The sequence below is a fragment of the Aspergillus undulatus genome (genome assembly GCF_047715775.1).
Source record: "Aspergillus undulatus strain CBS 261.88 unplaced genomic scaffold BDV17scaffold_55, whole genome shotgun sequence".
Classification (NCBI taxonomy): Eukaryota; Fungi; Ascomycota; class Eurotiomycetes; order Eurotiales; family Aspergillaceae; genus Aspergillus; species Aspergillus undulatus.
In genome coordinates this window covers 188,387-210,293 of record NW_027396659.1, presented here as the reverse complement: position 1 = coordinate 210,293, position 21,907 = coordinate 188,387, and the positions used below count along the sequence as shown (strand labels likewise).

The window sequence follows — 21,907 nt, the reverse complement described above, 5'->3', positions numbered from 1 at the left end:
AAAAAAAAAAAAAAAAAAAAAAAAAAAAAAAAAAAAAAAAAAAAAAAAAAAAAAAAAAAAAAAAAAAAAAAAAAAAAAAAAAAAAAAAAAAACACGGTAAAGTACGAGAATGGAGGAGTAGACAAACTGATATGTCATATGCAACAACCCCGTCAGGAAAAGCGAGTCCGGGGAGACATTCTCGAGACGAAGTTCAGGTGGGAGCTGGGATTCCCAGAGACACAGCTGCTGGTTTAGAGCATTGCGCGTCGCGAGGTCGGGCTTTTGGTGGTGGAGGTACTGCGTTGAGACGATTGTGCGGACTGCACGAGGTTGGTCAGTACGCAACGGAGTATTGGCGAGGGACGGGAAGGGGGTAGGGTATGGACAAGCATACGCAGCCTCGCCAGCTTCGCCATCTCAACGGGATAAACAAGATCCTGAGCCTTCTGCGTCCCAAAGACATCATTATCACCGACTGAATCCTCTTCCAGCATATCATCGGGCTCAAGCATTGCCACATCACCGTCCTCGTCGCGGATGCGAGGCGGGAGACCGAGCGCCGCGGCACTTTGCTGGTCGCGGGTCTGCAGCTATCAGTCAGCCCTCACTCGCTCTATGCTCAAAGGTCCACTTGAGACCAGGGACAAGGGGGACGAGACTCACATACAGCGCCCACCAAATCCTTTTCCAAACCCTCATCTCCTTGGGCGGGTGCGAGAATCTCGGCCTGCAGCCAGTCAGCACAAAACCCAGCCCAAGGCAACGCAACCCCAAATCAGTAGGAACATATGGGACAAAACATACATCATATGCATTCCCCTCTTCTGCGCAAGAGAAATAGCAACACCAAGCCAAAACCTGACATCCCGCTCCTCGCTCGGTCCACCCCGCCAAAAGCTTAGCATGAAGAGGGCCTGTAGTTTCACAATGGGACTTGCCTCGGCGTCTGCTTCATAGATTGCTTTGGCGCGCGAGTAGAAGAGTAATTTGGCGCGGTACCGCACGGGGAATTCGGTCCTTAACCGCGCGAAAGTATTATCGTCGCAGAGAGAGACGCCGATGAAGAGCATTGCTTGTAGAAGGAGAGGCGGGATAGTGCTGTTTACTTTAGCGCGGTATATCGCCCCCCGATCAACGACTGGAAAGCAGGGGTGGAACCAGCGGAAGTAAGCATGGAGCAGGGCATTGACGGTGTCCCCTGGTGGGAAGGACAGGGATCCGTCGGATTCGAGCCTCGCGGCTTGCTGGACGGCGTGCAAACGGACGGCGTCGTCGCGGGCACTGGATCCTTCTGCGCCTGAGGGCAAGAGACGGTCTGGGAGTGGATAGTGCAGTTTTGGTGGTTGGGTTGGGTCCATTACGGATGTTAGTGGGCTGGATTCGCCTAGGAAGACGGTTGGTTCGGTGATTTTGCGGGGAGGGATGGTGGTGATGCGGTTGTCCTGGATATGGTTGGTGGTGGTCGTGTTAATGGTACTTGCTGAGGTCGGTGTAGATTGTTGTGTAGACTGAGTGTGTGCCTGTGTCTTGGTGTGTTTCTTGCGAGGATATCTATATCCACTGATTAGCTTGTGATCGAGGTCAGATATAGTCTCATGGAGACGTACTTTCCGCGCCGCGAGACGCCGATTTCACAAGGAACATCATGCGCCACGCAATTGGAGCACGGGCGCTGCTGTAACACATCGCAGCGGATCCGGCGGCGGTGGCAGTGGACACAGGCCTGTTTTGCTCGTCGAAGCGGCATCTTACGGTCTCTAATGGGGAATTTGGTTGAGGTGCCGACAAAGAAAGAAGTGAGATGGCTTTTTGGTGGGTGTTGTAGTGGCGCGGCTACTCGGTTATATGGCTCGGTTGTATGATCGGTTACTTGGGGACTTATGCGGGGAACTACATTTGATCAAGACTTCTTCTCACGCTTTCAACTGATAATTCTAAGACAAAGAATAAGCATAGGACAGAATGTTCCGCATACCGCGCCTCTCCCGACTACAAGCCTGCACACGCCATGGCCGGCTATTCTCCTCGTCCTCGCGCAGGTCGCTAATGGACCTCACCGGCTTCACCGACAACCAGCTCACAGTCCGCGACGCAATTTCCGCCATCTGCTCCAACTTCCCAAATACCTACTGGCAAGAGTGCGACCAGGCTGAGCGCGACCCGAAGGAGTTTCATGCCGCCCTGGCCAGGGACGGCTGGTTGGGCATTGCACTGCCGGAGGAGAATGGGGGCGCTGGACTAGGTAGACTTACCCCATGACATCCATTATTTACAGACATTCGGATTTCCTGCTAATTGTAATTGCCAGGTATATCTGAGGCGACCATGATGATGCAAACAATAACACAATCCGGCGCCGGAATGGCCGGCGCGCAAAGCATCCACGCGAACGTCTACGCCACACAGCCACTCGCGAAATTCGGAAGTAAAGAACAAGTCAACGAAATAATACCCAACATCATTAACGGAAAGTTCCGGACTTGCTTCGGGGTAACAGAGCCCAATACCGGTCTTGAAACACTCAAACTCCAGACACGGGCTGAGCTAAATCCCGAGAAAACGCACTACTTCATTACGGGGCAGAAGATCTGGATTACGTGTGCGCAGGTCGCGAGGAAGATGATTTTGCTTGCGAGGACGACGCCGCTAGAGGAGGTGCAGAAGCCTACGCAGGGGTTGTCGATGTTTTGCATTGATGTTGATAAGAGTGCTCCCGGGCTGGAGCTGAAAAAGATCAAGAAGATGGGCGGGCGCGCGGTTGACGCGAATGAGGTCTTCTTTGATAAGTATACCGTCCCCGCGGAAACGCTCATCGGGCAGCAAAACGGTGGGTTCAAGCAGATTCTCCACGGGATGAACGCGGAGCGGTGTCTTCTTGCGGGCGAGGCACTGGGACTGGGGTACGTCGCGCTCGAGCGCGCAGCAGAGTACGCCAACGAGCGACAAGTTTTCGGGCGGAAGATAGGTCAGAATCAGGCTATCGCGCATCCGCTCGCGGACGTCTACATGAAACTTGAGGCGGCGAAGCTAGCGACGTACCATGCGGCTAGGCTCTATGATGCCTCGCGAACGGACGAGTCGATCCCGGTGCATTCTGTCGGTGTTGCGGCGAACAGCGCCAAGTATCTTGCTGCCGAGGCGGCATTCACGGCTTGTGAGCGGGCAGTGCTGACACATGGAGGGATGGGGTATGCCATGGAGTATGATGTTGAGCGGTGGTTGAGGGAGTGTCTAGTGCCGAGGATTGCGCCAGTTAGTCGCGAGATGATTTTGAATTATGTTAGTGAGAAGGTGCTCGGATTGCCGAGAAGTTATTAATTCGCACTGTATGATAGAGACAATATACATATTGCTCCATTGGCATTTGATTTCTAGGGCTCGACTCTAGGCTGCATGTTAGGCAGAGAATTAGTCCAGTATAGACCAGTCACGGCGCATATTACTGATGAACGGTAACTTCACAGCGCTATACATTAGATGCTTCAGAGAGCCGGCATTGGGCGAGATAGGATGGGACATGTTTTCTTTCCACAGCATGCGTATGCCATCTTGCAACTTGAGAAGGCCAGCGATCTTGCCTGGATAGGACGACGCAGGGCGGTCCAAGACAAGCGCAATTCTTTGTCCCCTGGACAAACAATGTTCTTCTTTGACCTATGGAGGCTCAATGCTATGTACGGCTTGCTCCACGGATGTCAAGATCAGGGAGCCCGTCTGTGGGGTTAGATCTGCTGGGTTGCTTGCCATATCTACAAGGGGTCTGGACTTCAACGAACGCACCCCAAGTGAATGGAGCGGATGTCGATACTGAAGAGAAGAGGTCTCGGCCTCGGGTTTGAGGGTATCGCACAGGATATGACAGGCTCGTCGGCGTGAGATTTCGGTATCGCCGTAGTCGCTTCATGATCATTGCAGATCGACAGGAGGGGAAGTTGTTTGGGTGCAGCTGGTGGTTGAATGCGTCATAACCCCCAACCTTCTCTATAAGAACACTACCGCTCAACGTTCCCCCCCCCCCCACAGAGTTGCACCTTCTATAACTTCTACAACCACTACACAACAGCCAACAACGTCGCTATATCCAGCCACCAGTCACTTCCAAGCGATCCCACTGGTGCCCCGCAATCGGAATTCCTCGCAATCTCCGTCTTGAGCACCAGCTCCACCACCGTGTCTCTGTCAACCTCGACATCACCCCACCATTCCAGGCCATTCGAGCCCTCTTCGACCATCTCCATGACAATGCTGAAGAAGCCGCCGCTCTCGATCCAAGCTGTCCTCGCCGCAGAACTCTCAAGTCTCCGATCAGAAGTTCATCATCGACCTCTCAGCAGCTCAATCCTCCCTCAGTAGCTTCGTTGGAACGGAGCTCTCCTCCGTGCAAGAGAACTCAAACATCAACCTGCGCCTCTGCGACTACAGCCCCTCAACTGCCGCTCCAGAATCCGGCAATGGCTGCAGCGAGCATACCGACTACGGAACTTTCACAATAATCTGCCAAGACGGCACCCCTGGCCTCGAGTTGAAAGAGACTCCCGGCAACTGGGTTCCCATCCCAGGCGATGCAACCGTGACCCTGACCGGATGGCGCGCGACCATCCTTAGTTGCGGCCGTACTCAAGCAGCTAGGCACCGCGTCCGCCATGTCCCTGATATCCACCGCCTCAGCGCTGTTTGTTTCCTGTGCTCGATGTTGATATGCCTCTCCAGCCGGTGGGTGGGATGGAGCCTGTAAGTCTCTTCTCGGACGCTATCTTGGAAGGTAAGATAGATGTGGGTACGTTCAAGGAGGTTGTATGGGTAATAGGTGGAGATACCGAGAGAGCAATGAGGACATGGAGGGTCAGGAGGTGAAGTTTGACCAGGATGCGGTGATCGCGAAGCTGGTCTGCGCGTAAGCTTCTCCGGCATGCCACATATAGGGCAAAACACTAGATGTTATAAGTAATCTCAAACAACCGGGATCAACATCAATGACTTTTTAGTGTCCCTTCCGGATGGCAAACTCAATTTCAGCAGATTTCGAAAGCAGTTCTCTTTGTATCTTGGTCTTCCACCGTTCATCGAACGTCTAGATGCATACACCCACGACCCCTCCTTTCAAACCATTATACCACATTGTCTCGCGTATTCGTAGAATCCCAATCCACAGTTATACCCGGGCCTTTCTAATGGCAGTATGCGTAACGACATATGATACAGTGAATTAGAATAATTCCAGCAAGTATGAAACACAGGTAGATTAATATCTCCATCAGCCTATACCACCTCGCCGCGGCTCACCAGGGATTTCCTAACCCTAGATGACTAAAACACCCACCATCCCGAACATGCTTTTGCATATCCATTAGTACAGTATTTTCATTGGTGGTTTTTGGCTTTTATATCTGGTGTAATCTAGCTATTGCATAATTATTGCATGATCTGTATTCAGATTTGTGAATTCACATGTCTGAGAGAGGTTTTTAGGGCATTCAGTCGAACTACTCACGGTCACCAGAAGCACCAAAGCCTTACTCACCAGTAGAGAGACAATAACAATATGAGTGAAAAAAACAACAGAAAAATCTATCTGCCTAAAGGGGCTAGGTAATGGCCCCGCGCCTTCCTGCAGAGACATAATTCTTCCTTCTAACTTATCCTCCTCAAACCTCCCGTCTTACAGAAGCTCAACATCCAAAAGAATCAATCATGGCTGAAAACATCAGCACCATTCGAGCTCAACCCTTCGTGCTAAATCCAGAGGGAGGAGTTCAAGCCCACCACGGAGGTTGAGATTGCTACAGAAGTCAAGCCTGCAGCGGAAGTCGAGCCCTCCACGGAAATCGGGCCGGCTACCAAAGCAAGACCCCCCGGAAAGGAACTATAGCCTTCATGGACGAGGAAATTCCAACTAACTGTCTGAGCAACATCGACAGCTTCTGGATACTACAAATAATGTTCTCAACATGATCCTCGACAACCTCGACAACCTCGACGATGACCCAGTCACCAAGCTCGTGTGTCTTCTTGTGTGCAAAAGATTCCACACCCTCCTCAGCCGCGAAGACATCCACCGCCCCAGACCCAGATCCAGCTCGCGGCAGGACCGAGTCCTGTTTGACGGTTGGAGCGGGGAGCCGACGAGGTTCTCCTGCCCACGCGACGATCTCTTTCACTCGGACACCAAGGATGAGCTCTTTGCAATCGGCTGTATAGTATACTATATCATGACTGGCCAATCTACTCAGAAATTATTGATGGCGAAGGGGGTTGGCGCGAGATGGTCGAGGGGAGCCTTTCGAAGCAAGAGTTTCCGGAGGACGAGCATGCGCTTAAGGATGTCGCTTTGAGGTGCTGGTTAAACAAATATGAATCCTTAGAGGAGCTGCTGCGAGACATAAAGGTAGTTGAAGAGAGAATCCAGGCGCGTTAATGTACCCAACTTGCTGGGGGCGTGCTGTCAGATTGGCGTTTACGCCAATATATACATGTTAGGCCCTCGTAAGTCAGGGCTATGACCAGACGATCTCCAACCTAACAAGGAGCGTGGTTATGGAAGGAACAACCTAGGGCCCCGGTGGACGGATTGTGCTTCGCCTCTGGCATTCCTCTACTCACAACAGCCCTCCCTCTGCAAATTTCACCAGCAAACACCTCACAAATGATAGAAGCAGCCTAATTTCGCGTTCCACGAAACCGGATAACTCGCGGTCGCGACTCTTCCAACGACACTGCATTGTGTGATACGAAGGTTGCCAAAATGTCTTGCCTCTCCTCAAACATCCACACGATGGTATCGACAACGCTCGCTATTCGGTAGATTGTCTTAAATGCGGGATTGGGGAGCATAAACTCGACCGAGTCACTATCTTCCTGCGTCTCAATATGGTCGTTAGTCTCACCACAGGGGTCTGTTTCAGATAAGGAAGCTTCAAATCGGGCCCTGAATGTATCTGCCGAGACTAATTCATCAGTCTTCTTCTCGATCTCCTGGCACAGCTCACGGAATGTCTTTTCGCTGAGACACTCGGTGATAAATGTTGGGAAGTTGATGTTCAGATCCCGATGGCTGGGATCCTTGGGAGGGTAGGCTGCTTCAAAAGCGGACTGGAGGGCCGGGTGCATTATGCGAATAGGGCGCCCGTCATTCTGAGCGCCAGTTGAGGTGCGAGATCTTGTGTTCAAGTTTATCATCTCTAGCGCGAGAACCCCTCTCCAGAAGGTACAGGCAGCATCTTTGGTGAAGGGCGGGACTTCATGTTTTCCGGCGGCTATGTCTCTTACCTGATCTAGGGCAGACACGCTTCTGTCAACGAGCCTGTCCAACCTCTCGTTTGTAAGGGGTACAGGGTCTGTTTGGGTCTGTGGTTGGACCGAGGGGCCATATTGAACTCCACGGGACTGCCACTGTTCGATCTGCCGTTGCGAAAAGACCTCCAAATCCTGCTTGGCTTTCTCAAACCGCCGTCGGTTCTGAACGACAATAAGGACCTTAGCATGACAGAGTGAATAAGAGGTGATGATTCGATGATGTTCCGGACTCAGAGTTCCTATGCTCACGCGCCACGCAGTTGTTGCAGGGTACGTCTTTTTACTTGTTCTCTTTTGCGGCACATCAACAGCGACGATGTCTTTATGTGGTGCATTCTTCATGCGACTGTTCTCCGGATACGGAATTCCTGCTCGGTGCATAGCCTCAGCAAACGGCGACTCCCAACATCGAGACCCGTCGCAGAAGACGACGGCAAGTTGAGGGCTAACAGGGAGAACCATGTGGATCATGTCCTCGTTGGTCATGTACATCAGCTGGCATCTTTCTCCTATTATCTCGGACCCCAGGCGTGTTTCGGTGTCTCCTTCAAAGTCGACCAGCCTTTCGTTAACAAAGAACTCGTATCCCTCTGCCGCTTTCCAAACTTGAAGGGCGAACCTGTCCATAAGACCCTTGAATGTGTAGGCGGCCGGATTATCTTTTGGGTTTGCCGCATCCCCTAGAATGTCCTCATGGCCGGTTTCCAAGAGATACAACAACTGGTCAAGCCAGAACCGCTTAGGCTCACCTGATCTGCCGCGCTTCCTGGCCGCTTCAAAGTATGCTTGGAACATGAAGTCGTTCTCCCGACCAGGGCTCTCAATGCCCTCCTTGTATGCCTCCGAGCGCAGCAGTGAGAGGTGCATAAACCGAAAAAGAATCTGTACGTCTCTTTCGACGATATCAATGTGGTCGGAATCCTGCGCAACGGCGTCCTTAATCTTCCTGAACAGCTGCGCAACCCTGTTCTCCAATTTTGAAAACAGGTGCTCAATACGCATTGGGTTCTCGTCGCCAGTGTCGTAGTATAGGTCCTGTGCGCCACATGCCCGATTGACGTCCTGAAGGTTGAATTGCTCAGTCGCTAGGTCAAAGACATGAATGGTCTCTCGGCAAAAACCCCTGCACGTTATTGAGCACGTCAATTTCTCTCATGGCCAGGGCTGGGCTATGACTATTCCTACCTTTCATCCTTTCGTCTCCCGTGGCTGAACTCTTTCAGGATGAATTGCGGGATGTAATGGTTATATTGCGTGCGCTGTGGTGTAGATTTGGCTGCCATATTGAAATTCCATCTATGGAGTGCGCAACGTAGACTAACTAGGGAGCAAAACGATGAATATCGAGGCTTGCCCAAACTTCCCAACGCCAACTCAGAGCCTTGTCGTCTGCGGGGTTGATATCAACACGTGATGGCATATATATAGTCCATTATATGCAACTCAGCTGCGCCGCTGCGATAGCCTTGTACCTCTAGCACGAAGAGAAAGCAGACTACGTCGGCGACAGCACATAGGGGGAATGGTTTATCAGGTGCAGTACAGACACTTTCTTCATTGATAAAAATCCAATATTTTGGCTGGCCATGCGAGCTGATCCGTACAATCGAGCTGCCCTCAATACCCAGACTGGTAACAAACCACCAAGGCCTTCCCTGAAGTCTACGGCCACCGTAATGGCCAAGGCCGATGCATATCTTACTCTTGCTGCTGCAAAAGGAGTCTCGGGTCTACTCCGCCTGTTGGAGCGCGATGAGAGCTACTGAGGAAGTGATAGGGTTGGACGCCAAGCAAAGACATAACAGGCATTCTCCTAATACTTCTAGTATGAGCACTACGCACAGGACGGCTTCATCCGCTACATGGATTGTCATCGGAGGAATTTACAGATATGCAATGGTGACACATGACCCAATGGAATCAATGAGCGGGCAGGGTCGTGAACTGTCAACGGAGGAGTTGCGTCAGGAAAGTACCAAGCCAGAAGGGTAAAACAATCGACCACAGAATCAGGATGGTCACGGCTATCGGGAATGTCGCGAGCCGTAAGGGGAGTGGTCTTGGTTCACTCGGTGTTTATTCGCATCGGAACCAGAAGGCTACTTCGTCTGCAGTGCGTCAACCGGCGAGTCCTTGGTCCCTTGGACCTGGTCCTCGTACTTCTTGAAAATCTCGATCAGCTCCCAGGAAGACCGGACCTACTAGGTCAGGATGCTAGAATGCTCGGGCCCTCTCCTCCGTGGATATAAACGGTGAGTGTCATGGTCCTGTCATAGTGTCATGTTGAGATGTATGTGCCCTCTTTTTTATGGTAACCTCAAACGCTCAACGCGCACTTGATTTGAGTAATTGCTCGCCCGATCTTGGAATTCCAGCCTGCCACAGACATTGCTCGGTTTCATGCCTCTTGCACCCCACATGCAAGTCGTCTCTCATGTCCATTACCAGCCCGTTGGCCCATACATCGGCACTCGATGAGCTCTTGGAAACAGGTCCCTCGTTTGTAGCAAGATGGATATCTCGATCCCCCTTGATGTCTTTGAGAAATTCGTGAACATTTGGGAGGGTGAATATCCTTCGTTGCCTGTTTCAAATAGTAGATCTTTCTCTCTCCCTCTTCCTTCTTCCCCTCATATATTTATACGTATATTCCGAGTATATGCTACTACCTCATGCAACACTACCGTCTGCCAGCAAGACAATCACTTCACAACCATGTGAAAACACCTCTTGATGACATGCTTACGATGTCGGGTTCAATCTTTCGGGTCACATTGGTTGGATCCGATATCACCACCGCCGCATTGAGTCTGGTCCCGAAGTGGACGGACTCTGGAGAAGTCATATACCCCAGCCTTGGTCGCATGGGATTACTCACTGACCAGTCGCAGTGCAAGGAGTCGGAGCTTACCCCGAACGCATACTCCCACTCTAACGCGGTAGAGGATGATGCAACCAACTATTGTCTTCTGGCTTTGCTCTCTACTCTCACTTGCTCGGAGAATCACACTCGGCAATTTCACTAACTCGACGTACGTGTCGTAATTCCTGGTCTTGCCTGTTAGGGTTCTCTGCTGTCCAATTCAACGCACTGCAGCTAACCGATGATCGTATGCTCGTCGTGGGCCGGGGCTCTTTGGCTCTTGCCAAATGCATTCCCATCTCTCAGGACTTCAGCGTCTGGGTGAATGAACTACGAGTCGAGCAGCGCCTCCAGGGACCCAGTTCTCTCACTTTCCGGCGATTGCAAATGCACAGAAAATAGCAGGCGATTATGCGGTTACTGCGGTAATCCCAACATCTCGGTAACAATTTCTGGCCTTGCGGCCTTCAACGAAGCTGCCACGAAATAAACAAGGTATGAGCATGGGCACTGCTAATTGCTAGGAACAGGAAACTGACCTTGGTATACCCAGCGAGCGCTTCCTCGTTGGCATTTCGGATTCGAATATGCACAATACGACAGCCCGCTCACCCATACGACTCGCAAGAACGCAAGGAGCGACGCGGACGGTCGACAGGGCATCGACATTATGTGCCGGCCGTTCATGTCTTGGCCAGCTACGAAAGTTAGTTTTGTACACATTCAGCATATCCACCTGCTTTTCTCAGCTCCTTTTCGAAAGTTAATCGCGGGGCAGCATCAGGCTTTAATAGCCATAGCCAGGTAGGTTAATTAACCCTGGCGCCTCTTCAACCGAGGACACGGAGTCTTCCGCGATGGGGCTTCCCCGGTAGAACAGGCAGTGTCCTGGGAAAGGTAGGATCCAGGTCCCGCCCCCCGGCATTCCGCGTCTCCTTCGGACCATGTTACTGTCAATCAGATGGTGCTGGTGTTCCCATTTGCAGAAAGTGATGGGTTCAAATGCCCCTTCGCGCCGTTGACCCTCGATCGTTGACGCATGTATCGATTCGAGGTAAGAGTTCGTATAGCCCTGCGTTGCTGCGGTTTGGCTATGTATTCGTTAGACGGCAGCCGCATATTCATCCAGATGGCCTGATCCGGCGTCCCACTCCAGCGTGTCCTATGTATGCCTCCGTTGATGATAGCTATACCCTAGCTTGTCCATCGCGATCGGCCTTCAGAAACTACCTAGTACGTTCTCCAAGAATGCGGAATCACATGAATGTCGCTGCGAATGGACGAAATGTTTTCGACTCTGTCGTGGGGGTTCTATCTCGGCCTTGTTCGCCGCACCTAGGACCCTCTCAATACGCGTGGCCTCCTTGACCCGCCTTATATGGCGGAGAGGAAAGGCTAACCTGGCGATCGAGGCCCTCAAAGGGGGCGACAATCTGGCGCCGCAAGTATCGGTTCATGGATTCCGCCAAGTATCCGTTCTTCCTTAGGTGTGGCTCTCTCTCCTTGTTCCATCGCTGCTAGAAATGAGGCAACGAGTTGCGTACAATGCCACTGCTTCTAGTCTCTACTATGTTTGACGGTATTTTTCCATAGCGACAGATAAAGCTCAATCCTAAATGGCTCAAGAGTCCAGTATGCCACGGAAGACGATATTTGGTTGCTGCACCCGCCACCCACTTGAAGTCGCGGACGATTCTTCGTTCCTCTATTCAACGCACCGACCGATAGTCTTCTATGAAGAGCCGAGTATCTTATGGGAATTACCAAACGAAAATCGCTGTCCAGCATGAGCTCACGAACTCTCGCTAATCCACTGGCACTGTTCTTGGAACCTGTTTTGGATCTCCCAGCTATGCGACCATTGTCAGCCCGGATAATACGGTATGCAGAGAACTACATCACACCGGATCGGGGTTGCTTCTCACCTCGCGTATTCTCGTGCCTGAGCTAATAGCTGGTGGCCGGTAGTGCTGCCACTTGCGTGCAGTGTCTTTACTTTTCCCCTTTGCTCCCGAAACTATCTGAATACATGCCAGCAGTCTCGTGATGACATCGAAGTGTCTAGGTAGTGGAGGCAGCAGGCTATAAGATGTTCTTCCATTACTTCCTATGTCTGCTTCACCTTATACACTCTTTACCTCTTGGGTGCAATGCGCTCATAAAGACACATTGAGAGTCTTAACACCATGGGCCGGGTCTGCGCTAGCCTTCGAGTTCTAACAGAAGCTTTCTTTTATACATGGTTCGCGAGGGTCACGAAGCCGATCCGTGTTGATTGGCTATATGTACCCAATCCTGTTTGGCTGATTCAACATTCGCTTTAACCGTTTACCCCCGTGGAGGCAGTACTAGGGGTGCTTGTGCATCAGGAAATATATAGGTGATGCGGAAAATCTCGCTCGTCGCAATTGGGAGTTTCATATGTGTTGCGCACCCGATATTAGCCCTAAGAAGATACAACAAGAACCAACGTTGGGCTCATGCTATGTTAGATATACGAGCAGTTACCGATCTTTTTCTTTCAGGTAATAGCACTATTGGTGATCCACTGATAAAGTGAAAGGCCGTTGATAATATGTACGGATGGCCCCAGTCTCCTGCCCTGACGAGCAGCTGTCTACCGCGGCTCATACTCATACTGCGCTGTCCCTCCGTCACGGCGCTCGGGTTCTCCGAGTCTACCATGTATTATCCAGGTCCCAAGCCGTTTCCCTGTCATTGCGGGGCCGGAATTAAAAGTACAGTGGGGGAGCCACATACCTTTGCTGTCTGGGAAGACTGAGAAGTCCAGAAAATTTTCAGAAGCCAGGTATAATGGCTCGATCTGATATTGCCAGTGGCTTCCCTCCGTTCCTCCCTCTGCGCTCTGCTGCTTCCTTACCAGCAGACGACCTTAATCTAGCCGGGGCTTGTCCTTCATCTTATCCAACTGAAGCTCAACGTCATACTCAATTAAGTGGATATAAAGTCCCACTTTGTGGCCCACTGCGTCAAGTTCAATTGGGTGACTCTGCCTGTACCTGCAGAATCCGCCGCCACAGCAGGAAAACAGCGTGACGATCATGACAGGTTGAGGCAATCGTCCGACAAATTCCGTGCTCAGGAATCAAGAAGCAACTCGGATTTCCCGACTGCTTCCGAATTCAGGTTCCGAACCGTGGTTGTTCGACGAAACACGGATGTTGCAGGCTGTTGCAAGTTCCGTGAGTGGAGCTCGTTTTGAATCTTGAAGATGGTGGTCTGATGCTGCTACTTTAAAGCTAATGCGCCGCCATTCTGCGACATCTCAAGCCAAAAATTCACTGTCGCCAGCGTCAAGATGAAGCTCTTCGCAGCCCTTCCCCTCACCTTAGCAGCAGCAACCGTGCAAGCGCTCTCCCTCTCCGACCTCTACGTCGACACCGCACCCTCCTATCCACGCCCCTACATCCTCCCGCACTACGCAAACTCCCACGCCGTAACAATCGGCGCCCAGCTATACCGCTTCACAGTCACAGGCCCATCCTCCGACTATGCATTCACGCTCATGAGCACGAACGCCCCCGCGAGCGGGAGCCTCGGGGTCCTTCCTCACATCCACCAAGCGCACTATGAGAACTTCTTCGCGCTCAAGGGGCGGTTCCAGCTTTGGGCGCAGAAGGGGGATGGAGAGCAGCAGGGAAGACTTCTGTCTCAAGGGGATTATGGTAGCGTGCCGCGGAATACGACGCATAGTTTTCAGATCATGGATCCCGATACCGAGATGGTTGGGGTGATTTCGCCGGGTGGGTTTGAGTATGTACCTCCCAACTTCATTGCTTTCAGAATGGTGTTAACAAAGTGCTGGTAGGGACCTCTTCTACTTCCTCGGCACGAACCACTCATCCGCAACAAACACGCCGTATGTCCCCGCCGCCGCAAATGACTCCTCCGGCGGCGGATCGGCAGACATAATCTCAACCCTGCAGCGCTTCGACGTCTACGCGCAACTTGACTTCACGCCGCGTCGCGACTTTGTGAACGGGTCTGCCCCCGCCGACAGCGAGTGGCATTCCGTCGACACAACCACGACTGACCTCGGCAAGCCGGGACAGCCATACTTCATCGCGAACAACTATGGCCCTAAATACCTCAACAGCCAGCACGGCGCGTACCAGATCGTCCAACCGCTCGTCACGAACGCGCAGAGCCAGGACACGAACTTCACCCTCGCAACTATCATCCTGAGCCGGCAGAACGGCAAGGTTACGAGCTGGAAGGGAAACGGGGCTAGTGCGTTTGAGGTCGTTGAGGGGTCGGTGTTGATTAAGATTGGCGAGTATCCTGTTGCGAGACTGGAGATGGGCGATGTTGCGTTTATTCCGAAGAACACGGAGTACCAGTATTGGTCCACTGCGTCTTATGCGAAGGTGCTTTATGTCTGTTCGGGTAAGGAGGGCGTTGATAATAAGTTGATGAGGGGTGGGAAGAGCTGGGAGTATCCGACTTTCCCGACGAGCTGGAGGTCGGAATTGTAAGGCTTGACTACACCTGGAGGATAGTGAAAACCCAGTGAGCCCAAGGGCATGTGTATAGTATCCAGCCGAAACTCGGGGCGAGGGCACGTTGGGCATATTTTGCCTACGCCTTTTGTCGTGTAAATAGTTAGTTACATATCTTGCTTTCAAAGTATTACATTTCATCGAGAGGCATATAACCTGGCGTCGATCTGAGAGTCAATAACGAGCCCCTTACAAGCAGTCAATAACATTACTGCATAGTTTGCCCTTATCCTCCCTCTCGCCCTTCGGTATAATAAGGACCGAATGCTGAGAAGTATGCATTTCGTAAATGTGTCGACGATCTTAAGAGTTCAAAGATTAAATATAGCTGGACAGACTTCCTCCGCGTCATGTAACTCACTTGTTTTCCACCTTCTGCGCAGCTGACTCCTGTCTTCTCGAAGACACGGGGTGCAATCAATAGCAGTCATGTCCTTCTTCGACAGTTCAAAAGGTGTATTACCCAGCCCAAACACATTCTTAGCATTTTCCTTTACCATTCTCTGACCTAGGCTTGTGGGCCGAGATCAAGTTCGACCTCTGTCGCAGCAAGCATTCTGCTCATATCGGGGCGATGGTGCGCGCTGTTGCCTGTATGGGTTCTACTTGTCACCATATATTTTCTCAACAATCCGCGCACAACCCCTTCGCATTCCTCATGCTATTAATCGCGACCCCAAGATTTTTGTGCTATCTCTACTCGTTAACGAATATCATCGACACCATGGCAATCCACTGCGTAGATAGCCAATCGCACAAGCTCCAAGTTATCTTCAATCAGTAGTATCCTGCCCTCGGGCTAACATCGGTCCATCTGACGAAGATGGGCAAAGAGTTGTGACGACGATTGTGGGGAAATCCAGAGTTAAGATTAACCTATGCACATCACTTCCCATGCAGTTTCAATAATACTCGGGGTTTCCGAGTCTATCCTGCAGATTATGGTGACTGACCCCATCGATCGTCGCTGTTCGCAGCTGCCTGTAGACTAACCTGCACCCACGAAAACTTCCTGGCTTGCCCTTCGAGAATGCGACTGCGAACGGAATGCGGGATGTGGTGAGCCCTAAGAAAAAGTTTATAAGTTTAAAACAACTGCCATCGCAAGGAGCTTGAGTCTCGAGACTGACTGGCTTGATGTGCCCTACTTCTCCCTCTACCAGCCATGTATCTATACAGCACAACATGGCTACAGCTCGGGATATGGAGCCTGCTCCCCCTTCTCCTCCCAGCAGCCCTCGCCCAGCACAATGATGCCCTCAATCAGAACTTCTCATCCCCCTCCCCCCAAACGCGCCTGAAATTCCGCTACTGGCTCCCCGACGCCTCAGTGAACCCCTCAACCGTCGCAAACGACATCAAATCCTCCGGCGCACTCGGCGCCGGCGGAATCGAATTCCTGCCGCTATACAACTACGGCGCGTCCCTTGCGCCGCCTCCACGGGGTGCCGACTGGGCGACATACGGGTTTGGAACGCCCGCGTTTAATCGTGTTTTCAAGGAAGCGATTAAGGCTGCAAGGGATGCGGATATGGTGTTTGATTTTGCGCTGGGGCCGAATCAGGGGCAGGGCATTCCGGCTAATGTTAACGATGGGGAGGAGGAGTTGCATTGGGATTTGGTAGGTTTCTTTCTGTCCTCCTCGATCGGAGTTGAGGTAGGTGAGGTTAACTCACGAGACATAGGCTCTCTTCAATGCTACAGTCCCCGCAAACGGATCCTATAATGGAAAAATCCCAGGCTGGGGAACAACTGGAGGAAACCTCGTAGCCCTCGTGTCGGCGGAAGTACTGACTTCATCAACGATCCAAAATCCAGCGAGCGAGACGTTCAGCACGCCCTCTACAAACTCTACACGTCTTGTCCTGCGTTCCTCATCACTCACGGACCAAAACTCGTCACGTCCAAGAAGACGAAACAGTCCACTTACACTTCAATATAACACAAAATACAGACACCAACGCCGTGCCGGAATATCGCCTATTCGCATACTATGAATACCAAGACCTCGTCAAAAACCTCGACATCCAAACAAATACCACAGGAACGATCTTCGACAACGGCTCATACACAGTCGACCACTTCAGTTTACGGGGTGCGCAAACGACCATCGATTTCTGGGAGCGGTATATCCTCAACGATACGGAGACTCGAGGCCTTTTAGCAGCCGTGGGCCGGTACGCATGGAAAGATAGTCTCGAGATCAAGTCGAATATCAGCTGGTCGCCTTCCCTGCCGATTCAATTCAGGAAGCAGCACGGGTACGATCTAAGAAGGTACCTGCCCCTCATCGCATTCGGAAATAATAACCCCAGCGTGCAGCCTAGTTACCAAGGTGATCTGCTCTGCGTTCTTGATACACATGACGCCGGGGCCGGGATCGTGAATAGTTACCGCGAGACTCTATCGACTGGATACCAATCGTACCTGTCCACACTATCAACCTGAGCCGAGTCCTTAGGTCTCCAATACTCATCCCAAGTCTCATACAACCTCCCCCTAGATATGGAGTCTAGCATCCCCTCCGTGCCCGTCCCCGAATGCGAATCCCTCGCCTTCAATAACAGTATAGACGGGTACCGCCAGTTCTCTGGTCCAGCGCATCTGTCAGACAAGAAAGTGATAAGCAATGAGATGGGCGGGGACCTACGCAAAGGATTCCGACTAACGGTCCCAACCCTCCTCTGGCAGATTAATTCTGCCTTCGCAGGCGGCGTCAATATGATTGTTCTCCATGGCCAGACGTACTCCGGGAACTACTACGATACCACCTGGCCTGGGTACACGGTGTTCTTTATGCTCTTTTCGGATAGTTATAACGATAAGCAGCCTGCGTGGGCTGTGACGTTTCCGGAGAGATTGGGTATGTGAGTCGGGTTCAGGGGGTTTTGCATGCCGGAGTGCAGAAGGCCGACGTGGTCTTCTATAATAAGGCTTCTGTTACAGATCCCCAGCTTTCTACTGTGTATAGAGGAAGTGACCTTGTGAGAGGTGGGTATACGTATTCCTACCTCTCGCCGGCTAATCTTAATCTCAGCAGTGCGAGGGTGCAGGGTGGGCTGATGGCTCCGGAGGGACCGAGGTATCAGGCTCTTGTTGTCACTAGTGAGCAGAACGTTACCCTCGACGCTGTCAGGAAGATACAGTGCTTCGCGGACGACGGTCTCCATGTCCTTCTTGCTGGTGGGATGCCGGGGTACTTCCCCTCCGGGACCGGCAGGACCGAGGAGGGCGACAGGGCAGCGGTCTCATCGGCTCTTCAAACCCTCCAAAACGCCAGAAACGTGTACATCGTCGACGGCCATGAAATCGCCAGCACATTAGAAGCCCTTAACCTCCTTCCGCGCGTGGCAGTTCAAACAAACGGCACCTGGTACCCCGTCTACCGAACAGACAACGAGACTAGAACCGACTACATCTTTCTTTTTTCCAACCCAGCATCAGCCACATCTACATCAAAATCCACAGGGTCAATAACAGTGCAAACAACGAAGACACCATACGTATTCAACGCCTGGAGCGGGCATCGAGCCCCCGTGTTGCATTACCATATCGATAAGGACAACGGAACGACCACGATCCCTGTTACACTTGCCGCTAACCAGACCGTCATCTTCGCATTCAGCAATGACCTTGCAAGTGAAATCGATACGCCCTCAACTAGTGCAGTTCATCTTCCGGGGGGTGTACTCGGGTATAATTATACTGCTGCCACAGGACTGGCTTTGCATGTCTCGACCTCAACCTCACCCTCAACCTCATCCCAGGACGAGGACAGAACGGGAACAAGAACAGTCCACTTCGCAAACGGAGGAACTCACGCTCTTCCCACCCTCAATGCCAACAATATCACTCAGATGTCAGAATTCACCCTCTCAGACTGGACCCTCAAAGCCGAACACTGGATGGCCTCAACGAACTTCTCCGCCGCGCACATCGCAGCAAGAAAATATAACACTACCCATCCCCTAACGCAATATGGCGACTCAATCCCGTCCTGGCTGGAGATACAAGGGTTAAGGAATGTTTCAGGCGTTTGCTATTACTCTTCCTTCTTTGAGTGGCCAGCAACTACAGTTTCAAACATGACGTCCGAGCCGGGGGCATATATCTCCCTCCCATCAACATCGCACGGAGTGCAGGTATATATTAACGGCCATCGAGTCTCGGGAATTGATTTTGCTCACCCGGTAGCGGATATAGGGCCTTTCCTTGGACAGGGTACAAACGAGGTCGAGGTTGTTGTGCCGACGGTGATGTGGAAATATATTCGCAGTTTGTATGGGAGTATTGAGATTGCTGGTTCTGATCCGTTGTTGGGGACGACAGGGGCTTTGCTGGATCGTGTGGAGACCGGGTTGGTTGGGGTTGTGAGTGTTTTGCCTTATGTTGTTAGTTGGGTTGATGTTTAGATAGGCATTGTGAGCACGTCGCCCGAAGACGACGTCATGAAAATTTATTGAGATTATATAATAAGTCGCGAGAACACTAGGCGTAGGGCTGAGAGTCACATGAAGCCCCATAGATTACCCCATCCCTTCTGGGGGGTATCAGTGTCCCTCGCCGTCGCTAGGTCATGGATCTCGTCTAGCTCTCGTAGCTTCTGCTCGACGGAGATGAAATTTGACAGGTCTTCCAGCTTCCACTCGACATTGCCCCAGTTGTTGTAGAACTTGATTCCCACCCACAGCGGGATGAAGCAAAGGACCTATATTAGCAATTAGTTTTCTCTCCGTCGAGCTGATGAGGGAATAATGAGACAAACATACCGCCAGATAAGCAGAGAGGAACCGCGGAGTTGCCCAATTATGCCATAGTGCAGCTCCGTCCGCGACGGCGAGAACGAACAAACATCCAAAAAGAGCGAGGTACATTGTGACAGGCTGGCCATGTGAGCGCCAGGGATAAAAATCTTCTGCGCCATTGTGCGGGAAGCGTCGGAGTCGAGCGAACTCAGGACGGCTGTTGAGTTCGTCTTTGTGGTGGTACATACTAGGTTGGTTAGGGCTGATTGGGCACATTGAGGAATGAGGTGCATGACGTACCAATTGTAAAAACGAATAAACGCCCAGCACTCGCATGCCCAGACAATAATGCAGCTTACGGAGCCCATCTGCGAGAGGACCTCGAGTAGCTACTCAAAGGTCAGAACACAGTCAATGTAGCTGGTTAAGGGGGCGTACGCTGGCTATCGTGGTACCCGCAGAGTTCTCCGGTGCGAGGTACAGAAAGGGCACCCACATAAAGAAACAAGACAGCAGCATCGCCCGCACAGGAACCTGATAGTTATTCGTCTTTCCGAAGAATGCAAAAGCCCGCCATTCAGACCCTTGGATTCTCCGCGTCAAACCGAACAGTGTTCGCGACGCGACATAAAGATTAGTATTGGCGGAAAATGTAGCCGTGATGAAAATAATAGCGGTAAACATATCTTCGAGTCCACGGATTCCAGACATCGCAGCGCTGATCACAAACCCGGAGTCTGTGTTATATCTCTCCTCTGTCTCGCTCTCGCTCCTCGTCGTCACCGGTGAGCCGAGCCATGATAGCCGTGGAAGGTTTATATTGTCCCATTCGACGTTCAGGCTCATCAAAAACCCAGCGACGAAGTAGATGATCCATACCAGAAAGCTTGTCCACGTCGCCACGAATCGGACAGAGACATACGGCCAGGGGTCTTTAAGGTCTCCAGGCGCTACATCTCGCGTCGACTTGCGCCGTCTGTCAGGGCGCGCCTCGAGCGCTGTGGCAGCAGTGATTTCCACGCCGACGAATGCGAAAGCGGCGATGGAGAAAGCGTAACTGCTCATGTCAACGGTTTGGCTGGGAAAATGGAGACATATCTTACAGTAGAGCTGAAGCCCAGTCATCCACAGCTTCGCGGTCAAACGGAACCATGGTGTTGTGTTCCTAATCTATCTGTATTAGCGACGTCTAACCAGCGGACGTTATTTGCTTACTCCTAGTGCCGATATGACCGTTCTCTCCAGCTAGTGTCTGTGAGCTTGAATCCCGCAAAAGGTGGGGCGATATCGTACCTCCAATGTTGATCGCAATCATACACACAATCACGATAAAGACACCCAGAATCTTGATGGAGCCACCGATCACTTCTGTCAAGCCGTAGATCTGTATTGCTTAGCCTGTGGTTGAAAAGTGTGGCCCTGGGTACACACCTGGATACCAAAACTGTTGAGCAGGACGAGGAACAAGGGAACGACGAAGAACATGATCGTCCCCAGAATAGGTTTGCCGGGATCCCAGTAGTCGAGCACTCCGGCAGCCGCAACAATCAAGGCAGCGAAGTTGATCGAGTACGTGAACCTGTACGAGGGTCAGACAATGCCCAAGCCAGAGCTATGTAACCAACCAATATGCTATTCCAACAGCAGTCCCTAGGTCCTCATCGACAAACTTGGCAACAAACTCGACAAGGGCACCGGAGATCGGCCACAGCGCAAGAAGCTCGCCGATGCATTGCATCACCGTCCATGCTAGCAGCCCCATGACGGTGAAGGATATAAGTACCGCCACTGGTCCCCCAATGCGCAAGACTGTTCCACTCCGTATGTATAACCCTGCCCCGAGAACCCCGCTGATTGTGATCATCTGTCCGTACGTTAGATCGATATATCGCGTGGGAGGGAATCGGTGCTCTCTTACGAAGACGTGAATTCCGCGAAGCCGTCGACTGCCAGACACGAAGATCATTAGCCAATGTTGTCAAGAAGATTTGTTCCTGGAAATCAATTACCCGGCCCTTACTTCACGGTGCGGTCCTTTTCATAGTTGGGAATGACAATCGTCTCCCTTTCCCCCGCGTCGAAGGCCTCTGTGTCCGGCTCATTTGGCATACCAGACACACTGTCGGAAAGGCCAGGTGAGCTAGATCTCATCGATACTGGCTGTGGACTGGCGGAGGTCGTTGGCACGCGCAGAGTGTCGCCCAAGCTTGCGGAAGGCTGCCGATCACGACCTTGGAACCAATCCACATCATGAAAGCTCATCTCATAGTCATCATTGCTCTTTAGGGACGCCATATTGGTCAATGTCGGGCATCTTTCGCACGATCGATGAATACGAAGGAGAATGGGTCGGTTCATATGGAGAGGCTGCGCAGCGATGCCTCGGGCGCGGAAGGTTAGCTGCGACTCATTGCCCAGCATTTTCCAAAAAACAAATCATACAAGGCTAGCCCTGCGTGGTAGGTGAAAGACAGTTCATCCAATGTCCGTCATCGCTTCCCCTC

General features: G+C 51.8%; 7 protein-coding genes across 7 annotated transcripts; 3 read left to right on the top strand and 4 right to left on the bottom strand.

The window, feature by feature from the left end:
* Positions 1-126: 126 nt before the first annotated feature.
* On the bottom strand, positions 127-1,812 carry BDV17DRAFT_272512 (Zn(II)2Cys6 transcription factor; the record flags this gene model as incomplete). The annotated part of the gene is made up of 5 exons (XM_073758905.1): positions 1,590-1,812; positions 787-1,533; positions 646-709; positions 377-566; positions 127-302 (listed from the first exon to the last, which is right to left on the bottom strand). Coding segments are annotated over exons 1-5 (1,317 nt in total), but the record flags the coding sequence as incomplete, so codon positions are not given.
* A 132-nt stretch (positions 1,813-1,944) lies between these two features.
* On the top strand, positions 1,945-3,345 carry BDV17DRAFT_300383 (acyl-CoA dehydrogenase family protein; the record flags this gene model as incomplete). Its single annotated transcript, XM_073764046.1, has 2 exons — positions 1,945-2,224; positions 2,291-3,345. The coding sequence occupies 2 exons, from the start codon at positions 1,945-1,947 to the stop codon at positions 3,298-3,300; spliced, it is 1,290 nt and encodes a 429-aa protein (XP_073612214.1). The 3' UTR covers positions 3,301-3,345.
* Positions 3,346-6,639: 3,294 nt separating this feature from the next.
* On the bottom strand, positions 6,640-8,558 carry BDV17DRAFT_294600 (uncharacterized protein; the record flags this gene model as incomplete). The annotated part of the gene is made up of 2 exons (XM_073762873.1): positions 6,640-8,398; positions 8,461-8,558. The coding sequence occupies 2 exons, from the start codon at positions 8,556-8,558 to the stop codon at positions 6,640-6,642; spliced, it is 1,857 nt and encodes a 618-aa protein (XP_073612213.1).
* Positions 8,559-13,095: 4,537 nt separating this feature from the next.
* Positions 13,096-14,808, top strand: BDV17DRAFT_272501 (cupin domain-containing protein). The gene is made up of 2 exons (XM_073758904.1): positions 13,096-13,912; positions 13,968-14,808. Exons 1-2 carry the CDS (start codon positions 13,458-13,460, stop codon positions 14,632-14,634), a joined length of 1,122 nt encoding a protein of 373 aa, XP_073612212.1. The 5' UTR covers positions 13,096-13,457; the 3' UTR covers positions 14,635-14,808.
* On the bottom strand, positions 14,795-15,406 carry BDV17DRAFT_272500 (uncharacterized protein). Its single transcript, XM_073758903.1, has one exon. The coding sequence runs from the start codon at positions 15,156-15,158 to the stop codon at positions 14,970-14,972; it is 189 nt and encodes a 62-aa protein (XP_073612211.1). The 5' UTR covers positions 15,159-15,406; the 3' UTR covers positions 14,795-14,969.
* Positions 15,407-15,823: 417 nt separating this feature from the next.
* Positions 15,824-19,121, top strand: BDV17DRAFT_284052 (uncharacterized protein; the record flags this gene model as incomplete). Its single annotated transcript, XM_073760467.1, has 6 exons — positions 15,824-16,279; positions 16,344-16,560; positions 16,613-17,047; positions 17,108-17,492; positions 17,531-19,028; positions 19,071-19,121. 6 exons carry the CDS (start codon positions 15,824-15,826, stop codon positions 19,119-19,121), a joined length of 3,042 nt encoding a protein of 1,013 aa, XP_073612210.1.
* A 44-nt stretch (positions 19,122-19,165) lies between these two features.
* BDV17DRAFT_284051 (amino acid permease-domain-containing protein) lies at positions 19,166-21,698 on the bottom strand (the record flags this gene model as incomplete). Its single annotated transcript, XM_073760466.1, has 9 exons — positions 19,166-19,366; positions 19,428-19,650; positions 19,704-19,792; positions 19,842-20,460; positions 20,507-20,568; positions 20,725-20,787; positions 20,835-20,982; positions 21,029-21,312; positions 21,459-21,698. The coding sequence occupies 9 exons, from the start codon at positions 21,696-21,698 to the stop codon at positions 19,166-19,168; spliced, it is 1,929 nt and encodes a 642-aa protein (XP_073612209.1).
* Positions 21,699-21,907: the final 209 nt, after the last annotated feature.

What these genes read in the sequence shown, in the direction of transcription:
- BDV17DRAFT_272501 (XM_073758904.1), top strand. Translation starts at nt 13,458, where the DNA reads ATGAAGCTCTTCGCAGCCCTTCCCCTCACCTTAGCAGCAGCAACCGTG. An exon ending in ATTTCGCCGGGTGGGTTTGA is followed by an intron (nt 13,913 to 13,967) that starts GTATGTACCTCC and finishes AAGTGCTGGTAG; the next exon opens with GGACCTCTTCTACTTCCTCG.
- BDV17DRAFT_272500 (XM_073758903.1), bottom strand. Translation starts at nt 15,158, where the DNA reads ATGGTAAAGGAAAATGCTAAGAATGTGTTTGGGCTGGGTAATACACCT.